The following is a 19,169-nucleotide window of genomic DNA, read 5'->3' on the forward strand; positions in this document are numbered from 1 at the left end:
GAGATTGTTTGTTTGTTCAGTTTATTCAGTCATGAAAACGAAGAGAGTTTGAATATTTTGTTTGTTTGGGCATAAAAAATATCAGTCAATGAAGATATTTATATTCTGATTAAAATGTCTTCCCCAAAACTACATAGTGCACCAGTACAAAACAATACAATAAGTGCTTGGTTTGTGGTTTCAGTTGTGGCCCTTTAATGGAAAACATCTGGGCACCCCTTACATAGAAAGCCAGCTAAATACATATTTTGTAATATCAGCTGTTGACACAGGCTCCTACACCTGTCCGTGCCTTAAACGTAACATGAGAACTCGCTGCCACTGCATGATTGCGACATTTCCGACAGCCACTGAAGGCAGCATCAGCTCCATCCAGGCGATCATCTGTAGTACAGTTGTTCAGTCAGTCGAGGGGAGGGACACCACAGACCTCAGATACAGCTGCAGGCACCGAGCACTGGGTCGACGTCAGAAGTTAACAGTCGGTTTCTTCTGCTCTGGACTGTCGACATTTCCTAAACAACAACAACAGGTATGCTAACAGGCTTCCGCCGTGCTACGGTGCTGTAGTGCGTTGTGAAGACACAAGTCGCCTCTCCTCTGAGCGGTAATAACCGCTATCGGCTACACACACTGGGCTGGGCGCTCGGCTAGCTGCTATAGCAGCTGCTAGCATTGCATTTCATACTGTAATTTAAACGTCAGCTAGCGTTCACGTCTATCAATCAGCTCTTCACGATTGTAAGTTAGCATAATAGCTAACAGTAGTGCGTAGCTGCCAGAAATATTCATAAGAATGCGAGGGTGATGGCTGATGTTAAATGTAAAGATGCTTTCCTTCTGCTGGATCAAATTTTACTTTGTGTTCACGACAGAAACAAACAGGACGGTTTTTGGCTTCATTTCATAAGCGTTAGCTAGCTTTAATAAGCTTTTTTCAAATCCCTACCTGCTCTCTGAGATGAGCTGACCTGGCTGAAAGGGCTAAAATGTCAGCCTAACCGTTATTTGCTTTGTTTGTTGACATACGTTTTGGAAGTTGTCCTATTATTTCTGCCTTATATGCTCATTGATGCAGTGTATGGCTTCACTAATGTTTCTCTAAAGAGTTTACACATTAGCTACTTCCAGTCAGAAGACCTCTGCTTGTGAAACATTGAAACATGCACAGATCTCTGCCCATCCCCTCCTCATAAAACACTCACAATAAATAAGACACTGGCTTACCAGAGCTTTTACAGTGCTTTGTAGTTGTAATGTCTGGATGTAAAGGGATTTGCAGTTCACTCAGTATGTTTAAAAGGACTCATGCTAGCTTACACTCTGCTGACATACCCGTGTACACCCTTGCATTCCTCCACTGAAGAGGAATAACTTTATTTATACAGAGTATAGCACACCAAAACAAAGTGACGAAGTGTTTCACTAAACCATGATAAAAGCCAGGCAGATCTTAAAGAATCAAATCTGATGAAAGGATTTTACAGATGATAGTTATTTTGCCAGAGATTCAGACCGTGGGACTTCTACAGCAAAGGCCAGTAAAGCATGTTTTGATAATAACAAGGAGTGCCCTACCTGGGATGTCATGTTTATAAGGGACTAGCCTTACTGTAACAAGGAAACATTAAAGGGGGCACTGTGTAGTTTTGGAGTTGAAGTTCAAACTCAGAATTTGAATATTTACATTATTACTGAGGTAATAATACAAACTGAAAAATATTAACATTTTCCATAACTGAATAAACAAGCTGCTCTCAGACAAAAATAAGATCCCCTGAAAACAGTTTGAAGATAGTAAGGTGGCAGGGTCCGCCAGATATAAACAAAGTAAAACAGTATGAAATTGCGTTGTCCTTTTAAGGTCAGTTCTTTTTATTCAGTCATGTAAACAAAGATAGTTTGTTTATTCAGTTTCTTTAGGCATAAAAACAATCAGTCAATGAAGATTTTTCTCTTCTAAAATTTCTTCCCCAAAACTACACAATGCTCCTTTAAAATCTTTAAAATCTGCTTTATTATATAGTGATATCAACCTCTTATGAGAATATATCAACAGTGGCCAGCATATAACCTTGGCTAATCATCTTACTGGTTGTGCTGGATGTTTTGGTGATTAATAGTATGAAAATAACATATCAGTCAGATTGGAAATTCAAGAATATTTTGTTTCTCATATGTTTGTCGTGAATTATGTGATTGTGTCCACAATGTGAGCATGAGCACACTAACAGTAACCTGACAGTATCACATTTTCCTTGGTTGCCATAATTGGGCATGATACAATAACACACATCTTAATTTATCTTCTGTCTTTCGCTGTGATTCTGTGTGTGTGAAGAATAGCATCACTTTTACCAAACCATTACTTTCCAGTTACTCCTTACTGGAACTGTCTTTCCTGCAGGGCACACGGCCATAACAGCAAATGACTGCAATCAAACAGTAGTCGGAGGGATTTAAATGTGAAGCTTTTTTCAGCTAGATGCTCTCGTTGAAAAAAATATGCAGATACATGGTTGAAGTTGTTACAGAACTATAATTTCCATTAATTCTGTATTTTATTACACGATTGTAAAAATCAGTGCTGCTATCTGCTAAAAGTAGAATCATCTATTATAAGTTAGTGAGAAGCAGCAGTAGTCACCTGCCTGTTTTGGGAGGTGTCAGGCTGGAAAATGTATTTTGTTCATACTTTTCCTTTGGTGTTTACCTTTAATCTAGTTTACACATAGTTCTCCTACATTCCTCTGTCCTTACGTCCTGCTCCGACCTCACTGTCTACTGTTGAGCCTCTTGCTTTCTGTCTGGATGTTTTCCAAAGATCAGAATGCAAAAAGTTGTTGTTTAGTCTTGAAAACAAGTAAGTTAAAGAAAAATACAGTCAGTTATAAAAAAAAAAACCTTAACTGAACAGATGTAACCATTTATAGCCCATGCGCCTTATTAATTACTCTATTAAGTTATACTCTATCTGTAGCCTGATCAAAAATATCATTGTTAAGCTGTTTAATTGTCTGGCAGTCTTTTTTTAAAACTACAACAGTTAAGCCATAAGCTTGAAATGAATTGGCAATTAAAGACACAGAGATGCTAATGCACATTAAGCTCCCCAGACAGTTATATTCCCATGACAGGGATATTGTTAATAGAATTAAGTGGCTCTTTCGGTGCGCACGCAGTTGACCTGAACTGAGCAGGTGTGTTGTGTTGTCTGTGTTTGCGTTGGCACTGGAACAAGCGGGCTGAAATGTACTGCTGTTAGTCTGCCAGACTGACTTCTCTACTGACTGTATCTGCCAGATCTGACCTAAAGAGCAGAACCTCAATGGTATCTGGGGACGATGAGGGAAATGTGTGTGTGTGTGTGTGTGTGTGTGTGTGTGTGTGTGTGTGTGTGTGTGTGTGTGTGTGTGTGTGTGTGTGTGTGTGTGTGTTTTTTTGCCTTTTTTTTTTTTAAAACGCACACAACAAGAGCGGACGTGTTCTCCACATGGGTGCAGTCCAGTGTCACAGTGACTGAACCTCGGGGCATTATCCATAGCCTATTTGTGGAGGAAAATCAATTCTCTTTGTGAAGAGATGCAGTTATTGCCTTAAACAAAAATACCCGATCACATCAGCAGCCAGTCAGCGCTTTCCCATCAGACTGTATCAGTTTCAAGCTGACTTTGCTTTTGAAAGGGACTCATGAATAATCTGTCTCTTTTGAGTTTCTCTAAAAAAAATGCTCATTCATAAGTGGGATGTGTTTTGTTAGGCACACACACACACACACACACACACACACACACACACAGACACACACACACACACACACACACACACACGTTTTGCAATTCATCACCAGATTGATGAATCAGTTTCTTCACAGCTTCCACCTTCAGGATTCAGTTTGCCATCAGCTGCTGCAGTGCAGTTGCATATATGAATTGTGATCACAAAGCTAAAGTTAACATTGTTGTTTTGTATATTTTTCCTGTTGACAGTGTGCGTACAGTCCTCAGTGTTATTAAGTGGGTCATTTCATGGTATAAAAAGCACTAAAAAGCGCCTGTTAAATGCTCCTACCCATGTGCCCTTCGTCGTAATCTGCCCCCCGGGTACCTAAATGTCACAGTGGAGGTCTCATCAGTTGTTTTGTGTTCTGTTTCTAACTACAGACGAATTATCTTATTGTCTGACAGAAGATTTCATTAGTTTTTGTTGATTAAGATGATGATTAAGGAGAATAATCGGTCTTTTACAATCATGTTCAACCTGCTAATCCTGTATGTTTATATTGCCAGTAATCCAACCAGGAGTTTTTGTCTGAAGTGCCTGAGGTTTGACAGCTCTGTGTCAAGACACACATTCTTCCTTTCTTGCCCTTAGTTTGTTGGCTGACTATTTCAATTGTCCATCTCTTCGTGCACAGTAATCATGGCAGAAGCCCACCAGGCGGTGGCCTTTCAGTTCACCGTCACTCCGGAGGGCATCGACGTGCGACTGTCCCACCAGGCCCTCACTGAGATCTACCTCTCTGGTGTGCGCTCCTGGAAGAAGCGTCTCATCAGACTTAAGGTAGCTCCACTCTGCACTTTCATGTCAGCACTCGCTTCTGTACCAGAGTTAAATGCTGAGGAGTCTTTAAAGTATTCTTTTTTGTTGGCCTGCCCATATATTGATCTAAATTATTATTATCTCTATTAATTCTGATCATTCTTCTCAATTTGCAGGTTTGTATTTCGTTACTTCTCACTCCTAGTTTTCCTTTATAGTTGGTGTCTAATTGTGGTGTTTTAACTCAATTGCAGTCCTTTATATTGTATATAATGGTTAAAGGTCCAATGTGTAAGATTTAGTGGCATCTAGCGGTGGGGTTTGCCATCAAGTGAACGCCCCTCGTCTCACCCTGCCGTGCCCGCTAAAAACACAGAAAACAGCAGTCCCTTTTCTAGAGCCAGTGTTTGGTTTGTCTGTTCTGGGTTACTGTGTAAACATGGCGGCCTCCTTGGAAGCAGACCCGCTCCCTCCAAGGGAACGAAAACATGATTCTTAGTTTAAGGTAATAATACTTGAATGAAAACATAATTATGAATACTATAATCCACTTCTGCTCCTAAATCCTACACACTGGACATTATAAATTGAAATGCTGAATACAGGGCACTTCTTAAAAAGAGCACTTGTCTCTGAGTTTTCTTTGACACTGTGGGTGTCCTCATAACTTTGTCTGATCCTCACTTCCATCGCTCATTCGTTTTCGAAAGCAGCGTGAGGAATGATTGAAGTGGTCTGTGGTGTGTAAGCATTTCATGTCGGACAAGCACGTCCTGCAAAAGCCTTAAATTTAAAGTTAAAATTTCCTTAATTTGTCAAGTTAACTGGTTAATGTCTGGCTCCGAGTTAAATGCAGTTTAGACGGTCAGAACTGAGCATTTACATGACATGAATTGCCTTAATCTGAACTGAATTTTCAGTGTGCATGTCTGTGTAGTGATTGTAAACTGGATAAATGGGATTTAAAATCAACCTGTCTTCTGTCATGTTAACAGAACAGTGTGATAACAGGAGTTTATCCTGCCAGTCCCTCGTCCTGGCTTTTTGTGGTCATAGCAATCCTGGCTACTATGTACACTCGCTCCGACCCCTCCATGGGACTCATAGCCAAGATACAGGAGCACCTGCCAGTCAGGTAAACACATCTCATGACTCCATGGTTAAAGTTAATGATTAATGTCTTGACTCACACCCCTGCAGACATGAAATGTTCCCTTTTCCTGATTGTACATTGTGTCACAGAGAGATCGGTATATGGTGTAAATGTTTAGTGTGGTATAAATATTTTTACCCCACCCCTTCTTTTTCCTTTCTCTTTGACAGTTCTCCTCATATAAACCACATTTACTTTAAAGTTAAGGGATATCACTTACAGCCATCATTTGGAAAAGATAGAAATGGGACAATTCCTAGCTTGATAGTACCGTAATGAATTAAGATAAAGATATTTGTTGTTTCTCTCCCCACTCAACCTTATGTGCGGTGTCTTTATTCTATAACTTCCCATGTATCCATCTGTCCATCTTCTCCCACCATTCGCAGCCAGTCTATGAGCTCCCAGTGCCAGGCGTTGGTGTCAGCAGTGCTCTTCAGCACCATGCTGTGGCTCCTGCTCATCTTCACCATGCGCCTGTGCCTCAAACAACTCCTGTCTTACCACCGCTGGATATTCGAGCAGCACGGCAAGATGTCCAACACCACCAAAGTCTGGGTGGTCAGTGTTGTTTCACATCTCTTTCACTTCTTAATGTAAACTTACCGTAACTCTTACTGTTTGCCAGTTATGTGATCTTTGGTATGCAGCCTGAGGGGACACTGAATACTGATGCTTTTATATGCTGTTGTTATAAATGCAGTTAGTATAGTGTCATGTAATGCGATCTAAAGCTCATCATATTTGTTTTTTTTAAAGTTTCATGTTGTTTAAGTGTTGTTAGTAAAACCCTGTTTACTGTACTTAAGCGGCAAATGATTTTAATGCATAGGATTGTGGGTACATCTGTGATATCTCAGGAATACTTTGAAAGAATTTCTTCAAATTTGGCACAAATATCCCACCTGGACTCAAGGATGAACTGAATAGTTTTTTTCTGGTGATCAAAGGTCAGTGTGACCTCACAAAACAACATAACTCAAGAATTCATACAATAATTAGGACAACATTTCCGACAAATGTCTAATAAGATGAAATGATGACGTTATGATATTTTATGTGACGTCATCAAAAAATGTTCTGGCCATTATTCATCGCCATAGCTCAGAAACAGCACCTTGACAGGTGCATGGAGGCATAACCTGTGAGGCTGTAATATTAGTTTTGTTTAAAAAAAGTTTCAAGTTATTTGAAGTGAAGAGATAGATAAGAGGAAAATGGAAATGAGTCCCTCTAAGTAGGTCTAAATACTAATGGACCTGGGCACCACATTTACATTTTTAGGTGTGTGAATGACTAATCAGCACAAAAGGTTTTGGAACTGCAGCCAGTAGATTGCTTCAGCCTTCATCCACAACACGGGCTGCAATGGCTACGACTTAATCCGTAAGGACAACTTCGACCGTCAAAGTACGTCCAATAAAAGTGCTTATTTTTGCCACTGACAGGATGAGATTATCATTCCGAGTGTCTGACAGCATTATGGAAAGGATCCCTACAGAGATTGACCTTTTCGTTAAATACCAAGATCCTTTTTGTTTAGCCAGAAACAGCCGCTATGTCGCTCTCGCCAGATCCACGAAGCTCTATCTTCAGAACCAGTCATTTTATCATTGTAAAACACATTTGATTTAAAATCACTTGAAACAAAATAAAGATCAACAAAACCATCTTGGTTAGTCTTTCACCAAGTCTGTTTTGGTTGAAATAAACCCTTAATTTACCCAGTTAGAGGTGAAAATATCAGGAAAGCGAGAGGGAGGGCGGACATGAGAGAGGCAGCAGGGGAAAACAGCATGTAGAAGCAGAATGTTTTCACATCTAACTGGCTGAGGCGATCGACTGGACCAATTCCAAAACTTCTTGTACCTATTAGTCATTTACACAACAAACTATGTAAACATACAGCCCAGGTTTAAAAACACAACAATTCCCTTTGAAATCACACAGAACTATCTTGATATCTGATTCTTATGATATTCCGCAAAACTACTTGTAGAAAAAAACACAAAAACCAATAAATATTAAGCCTTAGGTGTATCCTCACTTTAGTCTGTGTATCTGTTGTCTGAATGCTTGTGTTTCTCTGCCAGGCGCTGGTGCGGATCTTTTCTGGCAGAAAGCCTCTGCTCTACAGCTACCAGGGTTCGTTGCCAAACCTGCCTGTGCCTGCCATCAAGGACACAGTCAAGAGGGTGAGACTTCACACCAAGTAGAGGAAATGACAACACGCTGCTCGCTGACCATGAAACAGATGGATCGCTTTCTCACAATCATCATTTTCTGCACCAAATTTCCTTTTGTTATTGTATTTTTTTTTTTATTATCTGCCTGCAAGCTGGTTTAGAAGAAGCGTAAGAATGTGTATTTGACAGATAAAAGGAGATGTTGAAATATATCAGCAGAATTAGATGTAGTTATAATGGTAGGAAACTTCACCAATTGTGCTACTTATACTATATTTATTGAAATGTTTTTTTTTGGTTTTTTTTGTTTAGTACTTGGAATCCGTGCGTTCGCTGATGGACGATACAGAATATGAACGCATGACCAATCTGGCCGCAGAGTTCGAGAGCAGCCTCGGTAACCGCCTGCAGTGGTACCTCAAACTCAAAGCTCTCTGGGCCGCCAACTACGTAAGTGGCCGACCGTGGCACTCGCTGAAGTGTGGCTACTTCACACGTCACTTAAAAGTCCAGAGCAAAGCAGTCCAAAGGCAATTTAAAATCCCATTAACAATGTATATCTTTGTTAGGCTCTGTGGTTTGAATTATTTATCCTGTCTGAATATGCAAGTGATTGTGAGTGCCAGTTGGCTGCAACATTAGCTTCCTCACATGGATATCTGTGTGTTTTTTTATTTTTTTATTTTTCAGGTCAGTGACTGGTGGGAGGAATATGTTTATCTTCGTGGACGCAGCCCAATAATGGTCAACAGTAATTATTATGGCATGGTATGAAAATCCTTTTATCTTTTTGGTGGTGTAGTCCTCTTTCTAAATTTGATTCAGTTTAATGTCTGACATGTTGATTTTACCGTATAGGTACGTTTACTCTGTTTTATGGCTTTAGATATTTAGATATTCATTCATATGTTGGTGTTTATTTGTCATGAGGACAAAAACACAATGGATATCATTGTGTGTTACTGCTTATTAGACTAAGATGGGTATTCCTGTTTTTGCCTTTTAATAATGTACACATGCAGTGATGTGTGAATATTTTTTCGCTGTGGTTTCTCACACATTCACACTCAACTATTTCCTCAAGCATGTTTCATAAACAGTCCTTTATTAAATAAGGGAACCTAGCAATGGTAAGTGGAGTAAGAGAACTTAAACTCTCCAAGAAGGACTTGGATCTTGATTATTTAATGTCAGGCATGTTTGCAGACCTTTTCGTTTGGATGATTATTAGTGTTGACTGATAGATTGTATTTTTATCGTCCTCACGATGTGAAAAAAGAGTGGGTTGGCAAAGGAAAAAAAGTGACAGGAGCCAAAGCAAGACAAAATAGCAAAATAAAGATAGAAATAATAAAGATTATATACACTCTATTCAGCTTTCACACACAGATAAGATTAAGAGAGGCAGTTGCACATGATAATCGCACCCACAACTGTAATACACCTATAGAGTGTAGTAATATACTTATAACAGTATGAAAAACTACATGTAATTACACAGTGATGTTTATTAAACATTGACAGCTTTATTGTGAATAAACAATGAAGTTTATTGTTAAACTGTAAAATATCCTGTTTTGTCACATATCTTTGTCTCGAGTGTTTAATAACCACATTACAAAAAGTGTGTGTACATCAGCCTATATATAGCTATATATGGTATTGGAATATTTCATTCCCTGATATCGGTGTCGACATTGGCCCTAAAAATCGAGTATTGGTCACTCTCTACTTACAATACCCTTTAATGTTTGTTTATTTATAGCAAGTCATACCTTGTCACAATATTGAATGCTTTTGCACACCAGTTTTTACTCATATTGTGCAGGCCTCACGATAATCACTCGGGTTAATGCCTTCACCTGACTTCCTGTTTCTGTTTCTCTTCAGGACTTCTTGTACGTGACACCCACGCCCATCCAGGCGGCCCGGGCAGGGAACAGCATCCATGCGTTCTTCCTATACCGCCGCAAACTCAACAGAGAAGCGATCAAACCTGTGAGTTTAGCCACCAGTCAACCTCTGCTGCTCCATGTACGCGGAGGCGTTCATTATTCATGTCTCTTTGCTATGGCAACAGAAGACTTGTTAATCAAATGTCTCAGATTTTGAGACTTTGAGATATTTGTGGAGCATTCAGTTTGCTATATGCTGGTAAATAACCAGGTGTTTTGACTGTGTGTATCATCCATCCATCAGCATATGTGTGTTTGGTAGACAGCATGTGCATCGCCATTCATTTATTTAGTTTTCATGTTTATGTGAAGACATTTCCCTCATGTTCTCATACCATGCTCATCTCTCCCACCTCTTCCTTTTCTTCTCCTTTCAACCTCTCTCCCGCTTGCTTGATTTCTCTTTCCTCGTTTCAAAACATTCTCCCTTTTTTGCTTGACTCTTCGTTTCCTCCACTGCTCTCCTCTGTTCTTTTTACCTTACGCCCTTCGCCATCTCGTTCTCCTTCTCCTCTACGTTTCCCAGAGTCGTATACCCGGCACTGTCATTCCTCTGTGTGCAGCTCAGTGTGAGAGGATTTTCAGCACCACACGCACTCCTGGAGAGGAGACCGGTAAAACGACAAGACATGTACACACACGTAGATACTGTGACGACGTGGCGTTTCACACAGTGCTGATATAGATATGATACATGATGCCAGTTGGCTTCAACCAGAAAGCCCGCACCAGTTCTGCCCTCACTTTAGTGAGCAGTGCTAACACACCGCTGCCTCAGAGATGATGAGGCATACTGAAGGTGTCTGAACCCTCTGGAGTTGAAGTGTGGGATAGAAAATTGTGTGAAAGACAGTGTGTGTGTGTGCATGAGTGTGTGTGGTGTCAAGAAGCAAGGTGTCGTGATTCACTGAGTCATAATACGTCTGCACAGCCCATCCTGTCAGCTCTCATCAGTCTCCTCTTACCTTCTGGTCTCATCTCAGGTCTGTCTGGGTTTTCTGGAAAGGGTCCGTCTCCAACTAATGTCTATTTTCTTCTGCCCACACGTTTTGTTTTCTCATCTTTTTATTCTCTCTCTTCTCTGGTTCTCTCCTGTATTTTTTTTCTACCATCCTTTTTGTGTCCTCTTGGTTTTTTTTTGTACTGGCCCATCCTTCTTTATCCTGCTCAGTGGTTGTTGAGGTCTGCAGTTCCTTGCTGTTCCTATCAATTTGAGCGGATGTTTGACACTTGTCGAATCCCTGGAACACTAACAGGTAGTATTTATATTTTTACACAATTGGCCAAATTCTAGCTGTTGATCTCTAAATGTCAATCCAATACGATAACAATAGAAATGTGCTTAACATTTTTCACTGTGTATGATCAAAAATGAAGATACACACCTGTCTCATATACGATAAATGTTCCTTGTCCATCACATCGATGCGCCAGCATCTAGATAGTCACCCTGTCAGTCATTTTGGATTAGAAACCACAATTGCTTTCAGTATTGCAGCTCTGACCTTTAGTCAAACCTCCTACAATATCTCTTCATTCCTGCATTTGTTAAGTAGGCCTTCAGTTATATCCGTTTAGAGTCATCTCAGTCAGCCTGTTAACACAAGGTAGGCTAGATTAATATAAAACAATCTGTTTGAGTTGTATTGTGAGGTTGAAGGCGTTTCACTGTTCATCTCTCTGTTTAAGTGTGCTCCAGTGTGTCAAGGATCAGAACTTAATCATTTGTGCCCGTAACGAGCCTCCTTTTCATTCTGGCAGCAGAGTTGTTCCAACAGGGTGTGCCAGGGATATAGGAAAAACATCTCAGGCATCTTACTGTGTGGTTGTTGTTTTTAGCCTTCATCCAGTGGGTGTTGGAAGGAGGGTTTCTGTTTTTCAAGAATTTTTATATTTAAACATACTTAACTTTCTATCCAGTGAAAATGCAGTCTTCTGTTTGTGGCCAGTGAGTATGGCTGTATTCAGACCACAGCAGGCGTTGCGGTGATTAGTGCAGGGCTGAAATTATGGTATTGAAATTATGTTTTTGATTAACAAGAAATAAGGAAATAAATAAGCTTTTACAAAGTACAATTTGTTTTTTCTTTTAGTTACATTTATTTCCCTGAATATTGATTAATAATATTTATTACGTACCAAGAAACATGAAATAAATTCTGGTGGACCTCTAAATGTTTGTAGTATCTGCGTCACCCTGACACCAAACATGTCAACCAGCACTTGAACCATGAAAAACATTCATTATAAGCTTTACAGTAGTAGGTTGTATTTATAGTGTCATTTTATAAAACCTGTGTCAACAGCTTGAACAGCGATACTTTTGACAGGCTGGTCTGATCGTCACGTCATGTGTCGCCCTGTGGTCCGCACTGCAGCAGCTGAAATGCACGCTCAAAATAAATGGTTGGACTTGCATTTTCTCTGCGGCGCCTGATTCGGCCTGGATTTGGCCTAATGTCACTGCAGCAGGTTGGGGGTTAAGTAGATTCAAGTAAACCTTGACTGTATTTGTTGAGGGAAGTTGAATTGTTGATGCTTCACTGAATCTGGCACTTAGAGCCTGCTAACAAAATGTTCCCGGCAAAAGTTTAGACAGAGAGAGTTGAGTTAAAAAAGTTAAAAGATGTTCGAAAATACACATTCAGGTTTTGAATACACCAAAGCACAAGGCACACATAAATCCGTAATGTAAATGCATCATCTCCTCTCTCAAAATATTTACACTCCACTTTCTTCCTCTTTCTCATGTGTGAAGACTCTGTGCAGCATTGGCAGGACAGTGACTACGTGGCGGTATACCACAGAGGTCGCTACTTTCGTCTCTGGGTGTACCAGGCAGGCAGACTCCTCTCCCCGAGGGAGATCGAATTCCAGATTCAGAGGATCCTCGACGACCCTGCCCCTCCTGCCAAAGGAGAGGCCAAACTTGGGGCCCTGACTGCTGGAGACAGGTCAGCGTGACAAACCACCAGAGCTTGAATCACGTGCACCACGCAGCACACGGCATCCTTAATGAACTGTCATCTCATCCTGAAATATTTCCCAGAATTCCATGGGCTAAAGCCAGAGCGGAGTATTTCAGCAGTGGGGTCAACAAACGCTCTCTGGACTGCATTGAGAAAGCCGCCTTCTTTGTGACTCTGGATGATGATGAACAGGGCATGATGGGAGATGACCCGGCAGCTAGTTTAGACTGCTACGCCAAATCCTTGTTACATGGGAAATGTTATGACAGGTAATTTCACACAGAACTGATCACTGCCTTGTGAAGATGTCATGTTAAGTTGTTGAATTGTAGCCTTCAGTCATTATCTTGTTGTCCTGCAGGTGGTTTGATAAGTCCTTCTCTGTCGTTTACTACAAGAATGGAAAGAATGGCATCAATGCAGAGCATTCGTGGGCTGATGCCCCGGTGTTATCACATGTATGGGAGGTAAGTCGCATGAAAGAAAGACAGGTTGCACACTGTTGTCGAGGTGCTGTCACTTAATAATTGTTGTGTGTTGGCAGTACACCTTGGCCACCGACTGTTTCCAGCTCGGATACAACACAGAGGGTCACTGCAAAGGAGAAGTGGATTCATCACTACCACGGCCACAGAAGCTGAACTGGGAGATCCCTCCAGAAGTTAGTTATCATTCACACATTTCCCTCAATTCCTCGACACCTTTAGCTAACTTCTCCCTTCACACCTGTACGTTCATCGTGGTCAGCACCTCTCCAGCATTGGCGTTCCTTCTTACACTCTCTTATTTCCTTTAGCTTATCACCATTATATCATAATTCACATTGTGCTCACATTAAAACACCTTATTTGGTTTACATTAACAAATGTAGGGGAAGGCAAGCTTCCTGGACTCAAATAAATTTGTTAGTGGTGCACTTTTTATAGAGAGACATAAATCACAAAAAAAACTCCAAGACACCCACACTGACAAAGGTGTGAAGTCTTGTTTTTAAGGTCCAACATGACAATAAAGGCATTTTAAGAGATTAGAAGAGTGCCTTTGAGTTATGTTGTGTTGTTTAAATCTTATTTCGTTAATTTTGTCTTTCACAGTGAGAAATGATAGCTTTTTCACACCAGCCTACTTAAAAGAGAACAAATGTTCTATTTTTGACCAAATGTAAAATTTGGAAGATCAAATGTAGAGATGTATTTTTAAAAAGAAATAGTTCAATATTTTTTTTAATATGCTTATTTGTTTTTTGTTTTGGAGAAATTTAGATGAGAAGATCAGCAGTTAGTCTAACAAAGTGGCTTGGCTCTGTCCTGAGGTCAAACAGTTCACCTACCAGGACCTCCAAACGTTATTTAGATTAAGTTAGTTTTCTGTTGACTATGTCATAAAGAAACTTGAAAGAAAGTTGTGGTTTCACAGTGCCGGAGTATTTTGGGCCAGGGGGAAGTAACTTCCTGGAGTCTCTGCTTGTTGGCCTGGTAACCTCACGGTAATGACAACACTCAAGCCGAGCTGTATTTAGGGTACAAACATGAGAGCAGTATCAATCAATCAACACTCAGCAAGAAAGCGAATAAGTACATTTGCGTAAATGTCAAACTCTGTTTAAGGTTTGCATTGTGCTGGATGTTGTACAGGGTGTTTGTCTTGAAAATGACTGCATGACCATGGCTTTTTTTTTTTTTTAAATCACTGATATGGTTATAGGTTACTCAGTCCTGGTGATGTAAACTGTTTGGATGTGTCTGTCTCAGTGTGAGGAGCAGATCTCCCAGTCTCTGGCAGTGGCCCAGGCTCTAGCTGACGATGTGGACTTCCACGTGTTTGCCTTCCGAGACTTCGGCAAAGGAAAGGTCAAGAAATGTCGAGTCAGTCCAGATGCCTTCATTCAGATGGCTCTTCAGTTGGCCTACTACAGGGTGAGCCTCAAACATGAAAACTCAGTCATTATCTGCTCACCCTCATGCCGATGTAAAGTGCAGTAAAGTTTCATATTCCACAAAACATTTCTGGAGCTACACAGCAAAACAGCGCTGCAGCATTCTCCTGAAGTGAAGTAGATGGGGACCTGTTTTAAAATGAAAAAAAAAAAACAACAAAATTAAAAGGGCTTCATACAGAGTGATTTGAAAAGACATTATTTACACCCTCGAGGCACGGTCGAGCTCCTGCACCCACTTCAGACAGGGTGTGCTAATGCTTTTAGCTTAGTCTACATATATACACCTACATGATCAACACAGTTTGTTGTTTTGGGCCTGCACTCTGTACATGTGACAATTTAACAGAAAGAAAATCAGACTGCTTTAAATTAGGATATTCGGACATTGAATTTAGGGACTGGAAATATTTTTTGTTACATGTGAGTTTTGTGTTCTAGGACCGGAGGACGTTCTGTTTGACGTACGAGTCCTCCATGACCCGTCTGTTCAGGGAGGGCAGGACAGAGACCGTTCGCTCCTGTTCCAATGAGAGCTGTGCCTTTGTCCAAGCACTGGAGGGCGGAGAGGTGAGATGGTGGAAACTCTTGCACAGACTGAGGAATTGTTTGACGACGAATATAATTATTACACTCAGGATGAAAATAAATCCACATGGCAAACAATCATATCTAATTCCTGTTGCTCTCGCCTGAATGATACAGTAGCTTTTTTTAGCGTGTCGTATGCTAAGCAGTTGTGCCGCTCATGCCATTCTCCGACAGGCAGCAGATGTGTGCAGGCGTTTGTTCCGCTCAGCGTCAGAAAAGCACCAGCTTCTATACCGAATGGCCATGACTGGAGGCGGTATCGACAGACACCTCTTCTGCCTCTACGTGGTGTCCAAATACCTCGGAGTGGAATCTCCTTTCTTGAAAGAGGTTCATTTCTTTCCTTTGTCACTTTATTTACGTCAGAATGCACTCAGAAAATAACTTTGCCCAAAACAGTTACCTGACTTTGAGTATACACATGTAATTTTCCCCATCTAATTTTATTACTTAAGTTCAATGTAAGGGTCACTTTTGATGCAGAGTTTGAGTCAGTGTGAAACAATTACATAACTTAGTCTTAAGTTCAATGAATGCAGACCAACCTTATCTGTTTATTCAGTTATTACATATAGAGTTAAGGAGAACTTCTAAATGAACATAATGTATTTATTCAAGTGTTTATTATTCAATTGTTCTGCATAAAAGTAATGCATTTCAAATTGCTTAATCTGTCTCAGGTAATAAATTACACTCCAAGTTATTACATTTTTCACATTGACTCAACATGAAGGATTTGGATTAAATGTGACCCTTTACATTGAACTTGTGAAAATCTAATTGAAATACTAAATGCCACTGAGTGTTGATCTCTTTAGTAGAGATATGCAGCAGCTGCTTCAGTGACCTGATACAATGGCTTCTTGTGTGTGTTTCAGGTGCTGTCTGAGCCCTGGCGTCTGTCCACCAGTCAGACTGCAGTCCAGCAGATGGAGCTGTTTGACATGGTCAACCACCCAGAGTACGTCTCCTGTGGAGGGGGCTTTGGACCGGTCAGTGCTGCCCTCAGTACTTCAGTCACATTAAGAGCCATTTAAGCAGAAATAAAAGCTGATTTGTTCATTTTAGAATTTTATTTCTACTGGTTTTGTCATGTAACTGCATTGTAAGTGACTCTAGTTGCAGTCTTTCTCTCAGTGGAAACAGCTCCTTTTTAATGGCTGTACAGTTTCAGTTCTGGAAGAAATATAAAGTGGTTCTGCTTTGTTTTATTGATACTCATTAAGCAGCCACAGGGTTAAATATTGTTTGTATCTCTTTCAGGTGGCTGATGACGGTTATGGGGTGGCCTACAGCGTTTTGGGAGAGGACGTGATTAACTTCCACATCTCGTGCAAGCACTCGTGTCCAGACACTGTGAGTTTAATGAAAGCAGTAATTTTACGCTGCATAAGAAGAGTGAAGAAAAGAAACTGACAATTGGTTGATTAACTGATTAGTTGTCAACTATTAAATTATCAATGATTTTGATAATCCATTAACATTTTGAGTCATTTTTAAAGAAAAAAATATTTAAATTCTTTGATTCCAGTCTCTTAAATCTGAATATTTTCTATTTTGTTTACTGGTCTGTGACAGCAAACTGAATATCTTTGGGTTGTGGACTAAACAAGACATTCAAGGAAGTCACAGGAAACGCTGATCGACATTTTTCACCATTAACTGACATTTTATAGGCCAAACAACTAATCGATTAATCGAGAAAATAATTTACAGATTAATCAACAGTGAAAATTATCATTAGTTGCAACCCTGTTTTTATTTGTATGTTATCAGGGCTCCAGGGTGCGACTATTTTGGTCGTACATGCGCTCAAAAATCTGTCAACTGCAACTAAACATATTCATTAGTTGCACCGGTGCACCTGCAATTCAGCAGTTTATATTTTAAATAATTGAGGTTATTGCCATTTCTTGTTGCGTGTGCTGTGGTTTTGAAATACATGAAGGAAAACATGTATTTGCACCTTTATTCCTATTTGCAGTCATGTGTTAAGAAATTAAATTGAAATGTATTATCTCAATTATGGGCTGGTGCACCTGGAAGAAGTTAGTCTGGAGCACTGGGAATGCATTATATTTTTTAAAGTTGCTTCTATTTAGATAGATTAGACAAGACCTGTGTATTTTCAGTTATCAAGATGTATGCATGGTCTTTTTAAAGTATTATTTTTATTATTTCTGTAGAGTTGGGTTTTAACTTTACTTAAATATTAAGCATATGAAGGTGTTAAACTGAGCATTACAGCCTCACTGTTTAAAAACATCTAATAAAATTAGCAACAACAATAACAACACATTTATGTTTCGAGCACAGCTTTTTTCACCTTGAGGTTGTGAAGTTTATGAAATGCAAATTGTTGTTTTTTTCCCCCTGCCCCATTTATATCCTCACTCTTTATTCTGTTTTCCTTCCAGGATGCCCATAAGTTCGGTGCTCAGATCAGAAAAGCCCTGCACGACCTGCTCCAGCTGCTGAGCCCCAACCAAAAAGAGCCCACCAGGACAGAAAAGACACGGCCGGAGGTCAAGAAGGACCTGTAGGCGCTTTACTCAGGGGAGAACGGATGCTGAAGGGAAGGTGTGCCAGCATAAATGTTACACCATGAAGTGAGGAAAGGAAGTTTTTTTTCCTCCTGCATTGGGAGAATTTTATAGCCAGCCAGATGATATTAAAGACACAGCTCCATGGGGAAACTGATATAATGGAGGTGATGTTTTTTTTTTTTTTTTACTGATTTGCATCTGTATTTGTGTATGTATACTTGCTGTGTGGAAAGTGTGTGAGAAGGAAGAAACAAATTCTCAAGTGTCATTCAAGGACAGTACGGTTTGTTGGTTTAGTTTAGTTTTAAGAGTCAAACCATGTAAAAAGATGACAGGGTTTGATTATTATGAAAAAGGACGATATAAACTGCACCACTCGAAGTTAGGGTAGATGTTCCTAACACCTCCCCGTAGTGCAGGGAGTCATTTAGAAGAAATTTAAGTGTAGTTTTGACACCATTAAATATGCCAAACTTTTTGTGCCACTACTTTTCTGTTGTTGAATTTGTTTGGAATATGTCATTAGAAATGTGTGATACATCCTGAATCATGGAGCATTAGTATGGAGAGAAAACTCACAACTGTTGAGGTCTGAATGCAACATTGCTGTAACAGTGACACCAGGTATTTTAAAATCTTAGAAGTCTGTGACTTCTCCGTGTTTACTCATTATGTATAAATCTGCTTTCTATACAAACACATGATTGTAATGCTGTGCTGAGAGTGCCAGGCTGTTTATACATGTAGTGAAATGACATGGCTCTGTTAGACTCATAGGTTGGCATTACTGTTCGACTGGTATTATATTCAGTGCCAACTTTTACTTCATGTTTTCAAACTGTACATACAAATATTGTAGGTCAGTTTATCTTTCAGTGGTCAATAGGCATTTCAGACTTAATCAAGTTAACTGTACTGTAATGAACCCCAGTTATTTTATTCTCTAAATCTGTTTGTTTTATTTTCCATCACTGTGTTATGAAACAAGCACCATAACAATGCAAGCTATAGTAATGGACACATTGTGCAGATTTACAGTCTGAAGCAGTGCTGCAGGTCAGATGTGGATTAGATGTCATTTGACAAAGGATGATGCAGATTCAAGATGATGTTATTCTCCGTTGATTATTGCCTTTTTTGTTTTCACTCCTGATCAGTTGAGCTTGTCTTATTGTATTGCTTTTGTCAGCCTTTTTTAATGCATTATTACAAGACAACATAAAGTCATTCTTAAAGAAGTGTGTGTCTGTTTGTTGCTTCACATTTAGCATCATACTCCCACAGTCACAAT

The 19,169-nt window shown here is 39.9% G+C and overlaps 1 protein-coding gene across 2 annotated transcripts; it reads left to right on the forward strand.

Moving 5' to 3' along the window:
* Positions 1 to 316: 316 nt before the first annotated feature.
* LOC311249979 (carnitine O-palmitoyltransferase 1, liver isoform) lies at positions 317 to 19,116 on the forward strand. 2 transcript variants are annotated; one of them, XM_084341446.1, is made up of 19 exons: positions 317 to 532; positions 4,418 to 4,563; positions 5,538 to 5,677; positions 6,085 to 6,256; positions 7,789 to 7,890; positions 8,194 to 8,331; positions 8,572 to 8,649; positions 9,772 to 9,879; positions 10,363 to 10,450; positions 12,595 to 12,790; positions 12,886 to 13,074; positions 13,167 to 13,272; positions 13,350 to 13,466; positions 14,557 to 14,721; positions 15,183 to 15,311; positions 15,507 to 15,662; positions 16,211 to 16,324; positions 16,596 to 16,688; positions 17,750 to 19,116. In XM_084341446.1, exons 2-19 carry the CDS (start codon positions 4,423 to 4,425, stop codon positions 17,873 to 17,875), a joined length of 2,358 nt encoding a protein of 785 aa, XP_084197572.1. In that variant the 5' UTR covers positions 317 to 532; positions 4,418 to 4,422; the 3' UTR covers positions 17,876 to 19,116. The 2 variants fall into 2 exon arrangements, with proteins under 2 accessions (XP_084197572.1, XP_084197573.1); XM_084341447.1 differs by lacking the exon at positions 10,363 to 10,450 and adding an exon at positions 11,008 to 11,092 and having other exon boundaries at positions 318 to 532.
* The last annotated feature ends 53 nt before the right edge of the window (positions 19,117 to 19,169 follow it).

The sequence above is a fragment of the Pagrus pagrus genome, assembly GCF_965226575.1.
Source record: "Pagrus pagrus genome assembly, chromosome: 21".
Classification (NCBI taxonomy): Eukaryota; Metazoa; Chordata; class Actinopteri; order Spariformes; family Sparidae; genus Pagrus; species Pagrus pagrus.